At 32.4% G+C, this 7,880-nt stretch overlaps 1 protein-coding gene across 1 annotated transcript; it reads left to right on the top strand.

Moving 5' to 3' along the window:
• The first annotated feature begins 714 nt into the window (after window positions 1-714).
• On the top strand, window positions 715-1,840 carry LOC131171249 (uncharacterized). Its single transcript, XM_058130719.1, has 3 exons — window positions 715-999; window positions 1,097-1,189; window positions 1,730-1,840. Exons 1-3 carry the CDS (start codon window positions 715-717, stop codon window positions 1,838-1,840), a joined length of 489 nt encoding a protein of 162 aa, XP_057986702.1.
• Window positions 1,841-7,880: the final 6,040 nt, after the last annotated feature.

Here is a 7,880-nt window from a genome sequence, read left to right as displayed (position 1 = left end):
CAAAGGACCTATTTGATGGGCTACCAAAGATCAAGTTTCAAAAGGATAAGGTGTGTAATGTATGCCAAATAGGTAAGCAAGTCAAGAGCTCTTTTAAATCTATTCATAAGGTATCTACTTCTAGACCCCTTCAATTATTGCATATGGATTTGTTTCGTCCTACTGGAGTGGCTAGCTTAGGTGGTGCATATTATGCCTTGGTGATTGTTGATGACTATTCTAGATATACTTGGGTTGCATTCCTTACTCATAAGGATGAATGTTTTGATATTTTTGAGAGATTTTCAAAAAGGGTTCAAAATGAAAAGGGTTTTCAAATATCTTCTCTTAGGAGTGATATGGTAGAGAATTTGAAAATGAGAAATTTGATAAGTTTTATAACTCACTAGGGATCACTCACAATTTTTCTTCTCCTCTAAATGGTTTTATTGATGAGGAGATATATGTTGAGCAACCTCTTGTTTTGAAAATTATGAGTTTCCAAACCATGTTTTTAAATTGACTAAAACCTTGTATGATTTGAAACAAGCTCTTAGAGCTTGATATGAAAGGCTTAGTAACTTTCTTTTGCAAAATAGTTTTTCAAAAGGAAAAGTTGATACAACTCTTTTTGTTAAAAATCATATAAATGACATCTTTGTAGTACAAATATATGTTGATGATATTATATTTGGTCCTACTAATGAGTATTTGTGTGAAGAGTTTGCTAATATAATGAAGAGTGAGTTTGAGATGAGCATAATGGGAGAACTCAAGTTCTTCTTTGGGCTACAAATCAAACAAGCTAAGGATAACATCTTCATCAACCAAGCTAAGTACACCAAAGAATTGATCAAGAGGTTTGGAATGCTGAATAGCAAGCCAAGTAGAACTCCAATGAGCACAAATACTAAACTTGACAAGGATGTAAAAGGAAAACCGGTCGATGAAAAGCTCTATAGAGGTATGATTGGTAGTTTTTTGTATCTCACAGCTAGTAGACAGGATATTATGTTTTCCGTATATTTATGTACACGTTTTCAATCATGTCCTAAAGAGTCTCATTTGCATGCTGTTAAACGTATTTTCAAATACTTGAATGGTACATTGCATTTAGGTCTGTGGTATCGTAGAAATGTATCCTTTGATTTATGTTCCTACTCGGATGCAGACTTTGCTTGAAGCATCCTTGATAGGAAGAGTACCTCAGGTACTTGTCAACTCTTAGGACACTCTTTAGTTTCTTGGTGTAGCAAGAAACAAAACTCGGTTGTACTTTCCACGGCCGAAGCCAAATTTGTAGCTGTAGGTCTTTGTTGTAGCCAAATACTTTGGATTAAACAACAATTGAGAGACTTCAAAATATCTCTTGATCACATACCTATTAAATGTGATAACACAAGTGCAATCAATTTGACTAAGAACCCCATACAACATTCTAGAACTATGCATATAGACATTAGACATCATTTTATACGTGATCATGTATTGAACGATGATGTTGTTCTTGAGTTTGTTGATACATATCACCAATTAGCTGATATCTTTACAAAACCTTTGTGTGAAGATATGCTTAATTTTATTAAGAGAGAATTAGGCATGCTTGACAATCTTGATGTTTGAGATTGTGATTTGCTGTTCACGTTACTGTTCACATGAACAAAATATGGGTTTCTTATTTTTGGCTGCCATATGATCACAATACTATTCCTCATTAATTTATATTGTTCTCCTTGATTGTTTTATGAAGGTTATTTGCCAAGATTCTGTTGATGCTTTGAATAGACTCCTTGATGGTTTTACAAGTTCTATGCAAATGAAATTAGTAAATTTGTATTGTAGTTTTCTTGGCTCTTTATAGGCTATTCTTTAGAATAATTGGTATGTTGCCTCTAGATTTAGCATATACTATACATGTATTCTAAGTGTCTCAATGACATAATTATACTCATGTTCAGTTTCAAATCAAGTTAATTATGCACATTTGCTTAGTTACCATATAACCACCTTAATGGTATCACTTTTTGTGCTCAAATGCATGTTGGTAAGCCTTTGGATGATGCCATAATTTTTGTATGTTTTTCCTTATAGAGTGCATTTTGATGATGCCAAAAGGGGGAGATATATAGCTAGTGGATGAATTAGCTAAGTGGATGAATAATTCCAAATTTTAAGCTTTAAACATGATATATAAATGATGATTTAGTAGGATACATGTTTTGGGTATACTTATGTGAAGCTTCTTGGTAATCCTTTGATACATATTCTGAATTATTTTTGATATAAAAATAACTTTGCATCATCATTCACCTAGGACTCATGGCATTGCATTCATTGAGTCAAAGCCTCTCTTATGTGCTTTCCAAATTCTATTTAGTAAGGCACAAACTATTTTTGAAAGGGGAATACATTAAGAGGGAGAATTTCTGAAAAACACACACTTCACTTGTGCTTAATTTTCCTCATCCACTAATTATTTGTCATCATAAAAAAGGGGCAGATTGTTGGACCTAGGTGTCTTAACCCATGTTTTGATGATAATAAACAATTGGTGTGCTACTAATATACTTTGCAAGTGTTTGTGTTGCGTTTATAGGTCATAGACTCAAAATTGCCAAATTGCTTTAAATCAAAGTTAAGGAAGAGCAACATAAGGAAGCAAACATTTTTGAGAATCTACAATGTAACTTTTATTTATTTTATATCTTGTAAATTTCATTTTATTAATTATGTTGGCTCAAATCTAGGTGGTACTAAGAATATCTTGTTCAACTTAGTTTTCACCTAATTTTTTATCAAGGGAAAATTAAATAAATTTTTCAAAAATGCAATATAAATTTTGAAAAGTATTTTAGTTGCAAAATACATTGAATTAGCTTTCCAATAGTTCAAACGGATCAAAAATCCGAGTTCGAATAAAAAAGTTATGAGTTTTTTAAACTCTTAATTTCTTAGTATCTTTACTTGTCACTTTTTCTTGACCAAGGGGGACTAAAATGAAATTTTCACATTTAAGAAATGCAAATTTTGTTTTTGAAAGTGTTTTCATTGAAAAGTTTATCAAATTAGCTTTTCAACGGTTCAAACGGATCGAAAATCTGAGTTCCGATCATAAAGTTATGCATTTTCGAATCCTAAGTTCCCTTTTGACACTTTCTTCTTTAAATCATGGTTTTTGAGCGTTAAAAGTCATTTTGTCCAGAGAGCACTCCAGCAGCAGAAAGTAGGAACTTCGGCAGTCGAAAGTGACTTTTCAAAAGCTATTTTTTGGCGCTTCAACCTTCGGCAGCCGAAGTAAATAACTCCGGCAGCCAAACCTGGGTTTCTACAACTTGATAAAATAGAGCTTTAGGTGGTTGGACGGCTAGTTTTGCATTTAATGCACCCCTAACGACTATTTTCTTGCAAAAACTATAAATAGGCACTATTTATGATTGGAAATAAGTTTAGACAACAATAATCTTTTGGAAATTTATTAGTTTCTAAAGATTTTCTTCATTCTCTCTCTCTAGAACTTGAGCTACCATAGTTAATGTTGATAACTTGATATTTTAATTATAAATTCATTATTTTGAGAGTTCCTTCAAAGTTGTTGTGAGCACTTATTGTAATTTTGAGTGTGATAGAGATTTAAATAGCTCTTGAGTGTAAAGGGATTTGTAAAAGAGCATGGGTTTACTCTTGTGGTGATTTTAAGGGGTTTATTCTTTACCCAAAGAAGAATTTTAGTGGAGTTAACTCTTAAGGAGGGCCTTGAGGAGAGGACTTAGGCTTGGGATATCAGAACCTCTATAAATCTTTTGTGTTATCATTCTTCATTTTCTCTTCTTTGTGTTTAAATTTCTTTTAATCTTTAATTTTCCAATTAGAACCCAATTCATCCCCCTTCTTGGGTTGCTACAAGGGACAACACTTATCTTTGCCTATAAATAGGGTCACATATATAATGCTTAAACACAATTAAAAGATTTCAGACACTTCAGAGAATGAAGAGAAAAACTTGGCATAAGTGCTACCAAATTTCAATTGTTATCAATTTAGTTTGATTGTAGCGAATTACTTGACTTATCACAAGCTTCTTGTGTGGCGTCTACCTTTAAAGATTGGATTCTTTGTGGCGTTCTGAACTTATTAAAGAATTTCTCTTTTCTACTTATCCTTTTATTTTCTTGTTTTGTTCTTAGTTTCAGTTCATATACATCAAAACTAAAAAAAATATTTTCTTTTATCCTTTTTTTTTTTGCTTTGTTGCAAGTTAAAACCAGAAAATACCTGAATAGTTAAAATCCGACAGTATTCAATTCTTGTGTTTTGAGTGCTCTTGCTTGATTTTTACTTATTTCCTATTTGTTTAAGGTTAGTTTTCTTATTTCTTTCTCTTAATGCGAATTCCATTCTATTTAATTTGATTGAGTTATTTCCTCCCTCACCAAGGCACATCAGTTTGGTATAAGAGCTTAGGTGGTAGCACTTTGTGCTCTTGAGACTGCAAACATGTGAGAGAGTGTGTGAATTGAGTGTTTTATGCATATATAAAAAAAAAAAAATGCTTGCAACAGGTTATGAAGAGGTGTTGTCACAACTTCACAACATCATTCAAGCTTTGGAGAGAATGTCTAGGCTGTGCAAATTGAAACAAGGTAACAAGTGTGTAGCAGAATATTTGATGAAATTTGTTGGGTGCTATGATTTTCAAGAGCCTTAACAGCAAACAATGGCGAGATTTCTTGCAGGTTTGAGGTATGATATTGCAAGAATAGTTGAATTGCAACAGTTTTATTCTTTAGATGAATTAATTAAACTTGCATTTGAGGGGGAATGGCAATGCATGCATAATACCAAATCAGCTTCTACATCATCAAATTCCAACCTAAAAGAGGGGACAAGCTTGCAACTTATTTAAGAAGAAGTTGAGAACAAGCATGAAGTACTCTTGATAGAGAAGGAGCAAGATGACGTTATGGAAGAAATTGTTGTGTATGCTGATGAGGGAGAATTGCTATCCTTGGATTCCATAGCACAAGATAATGAACCTGAGGAATTAATGACTTTATCACTAACAATTCCCAATGAAGTTTCATTGTTTTTGTCAAATTGTAGGTTTGAAGAGGTGCAAGTCAAGGCACTAAAAGTGTTTGACACTTTTGTTCCTCTGCCCCAAAGAGATCATGTTGTATCCAAACAAATAAGAAGAGTGGACCTTTCAAATCTTGTTTTTAATGTCCTTGGTAAGGATTTGAGGACAAATCCTTTTTAAGAATGGGGGTAAAATGTGCCTACAAGGGGGTCAAGAATTTTCATCAATTTTAAAACCTTGAAGTACGTTCATCATAGGCATGTAAGGTGGAAAGCACATGGGAAACTGTTTCATTATGATTGCGTAGGCTTAGTGAAAGCAAAAGAGTTAAGCTTATTTGGAGTTAAGAAAATTAAGTCCAAATGGCGCACACTAATGGGGGATTTATTGGGCTACCTTGTTGTGGGCCTTTATTTTTTAAAATTTATGGGTCCATAATATGCTATTTTTTATTCACTTTTGAAAGCCCATATTAAGGAGATTTTAGTGTTTTTGATGCCTTTTATATTCCTAAATGGGTTGGGAGTCAATTTGGCATATTTAATCACAAAATATTCTCCAAAATCCTCAAAGATTATGGCTAGCTATAATATGGACGAATTTTGACTTGTCAACTTAGAATACAATAATGGGAGATTATTTCTATCTTGGAAGATCTTATATAACACTTTATTAATTATAAATCTTTTACTTTTTCTTTCCTATTTCTATTAGGATTTATTCTAAATATGCGTTTCTTTATTTCCTAATTAGTTTCTTTGTAATTTTCTTCTTTTGTTTCTTATCTTTGCCTATAAATAGGCTCACATATGTAATGCTTAACTACAATTAAGAGATTTCAGACACTTCAGAGAATAAAGAGAAAAGCTTGGCGTAAGTGCTACTAAATTTCAATTGTTATCAATCTAGTTTGATTGTGGTGAATTACTTGACTTATCACAAGGTTTTTTGTGTGGCGTCTACCTTTGAAGATTGGGTTCTTTGTGGCGTTCTGAACTTATTAAAGAATTTCTCTCTTCTACTTATCCTTTTATCTTTCTTATTTTTTTTAGTTTCAATTTATATACATCAAAATTACAAAAATATTTCTTTTATCCTTTCTTTTTGCTTTGTTGCAAGTTAAAACCAGAAGCACGTTCATCACAAGCATGTAAGGTGGAAAGCACATGGGAAACTGTTTCATTATGATTGCGTGGGCTTAGTGCAAGCAAATGAGTTAAGAAAATTAGGTCCAAATGGCGCACACTAATGGGGGATTTATTGGGCTGCCTTGTTGTGGGCCTTTATTTTTTAAAATTCGTGGGTCCATAATATGCTATTATTTATTCACTTTTGAAAGTCCATATTAAGGAGATTTTAGTGTTTTTGATGCCTTTTATGTTCCTAAATGGGTTGGGAGTCAATTTGGCATATTTAACCACAAAATATTCTCCAAAATCTTCAAAGATTATGGCTAGCAACAATATGGACGAATTTTGACTTGTCAACTCAGAATACAATAATGGGAGATTATTTCTATCTTGGAAGATCTTGGCTAGCACTTTATTAATTAGGAATATTTTACTTTTCCTTTCCTATTTCTATTAGGATTTATTCTAAATCTGTGTTTTTTTTTTTATTTTCTAATTAGTTTCTTTGTAATTTTTCTCTTTAGTTTCTTATCTTTGCCTATAAATTGGCTCACATATGTAATGCTTAAACACAATTAAGAGATTTCAGACACTTCAGAGAATAAAGAGAAAAGCTTGGCGTAAGTGCTACCAAATTTCAATTGTTATCAATCTAGTTTGATTGTGGTGAATTTCTTGACTTATCACAAGGTTTTTTGTGTGGCGTCTACCTTTGAAGATTGGGTTCTTTGTGGCATTCTGAACTTATTAAAGAATTTCTCTCTTCTACTTATCCTTTTATCTTTCTTATTTTGTTTTTAGTTTCAGTTTATATACATCAAAATTACAAAAATATTTTCTTTTATCCTTTCTTTTTGCTTTGTTGCAAGTTAAAACCAGAAGCACGTTCATCACAAGCATGTAAGGTGGAAAGCACATGGGAAACTGTTTCATTATGATTGCGTGGGCTTAGTGAAAGCAAAAGAGTTAAGCTTATTTGGAGTTAAGAAAATTAGGCCCAAATAGCGCACACTAATGGGAGATTTATTGGGCTGCCTTGTGGTGGGCTTTTATTCTTCAAAATTCGTAGGTCCATAATATGTTATTATTTATTCAGTTTTGAAAGCCCATATTAAGGAGATTTTAGTGTTTTTGATGCCTTTTATTTCCTTAAATGAGTTGGGAGTCAATTTGGCATATTTGACTACCAAATATTCTATAAAATCTTCAAAGATTATGGCCAGCATTAATATGGACGAATTTTGACTTGTCAACTCAGAATAAAATCATGGGAGATTATTTCTATCTTGAAGATCTTAGCTATCACCTTTTTAATTAGGAATCTCTTTTTTTCCTTTTGTAACACCCTCATATTAGGCAGTTTAGTACATTCTATTGTTCCAGTGACTAATGTCTGTTCGGACACTTAGAATGACTGGTACCATACTTAAATCACATAGAAACGTCATAAATTAAATTAATAAAGATCAAATGAGGTGGGATAAAAATAAGAGAAATAAAGCACAAATTGGTTAAATGAGCTTAGGTTTCGGCAATGGGTGACCTATATGGGAAGTGACTGTAAGATTAATTGCTATCCTAAATTCGTTTGAAACTCTGTAGAGTCCTAAATGAAGGATTAATTTAGACATTATTGGAAAATTGAAAATCAAAGAAATGAAAAGGGAAAAAGTACAATTAAGCGAATCAAAACT

This window comes from Hevea brasiliensis, chromosome 12, assembly GCF_030052815.1.
Source record: "Hevea brasiliensis isolate MT/VB/25A 57/8 chromosome 12, ASM3005281v1, whole genome shotgun sequence".
Lineage (NCBI taxonomy): Eukaryota > Viridiplantae > Streptophyta > Magnoliopsida > Malpighiales > Euphorbiaceae > Hevea > Hevea brasiliensis.
This window is presented reverse-complemented; position numbering and strand designations above follow the sequence as displayed.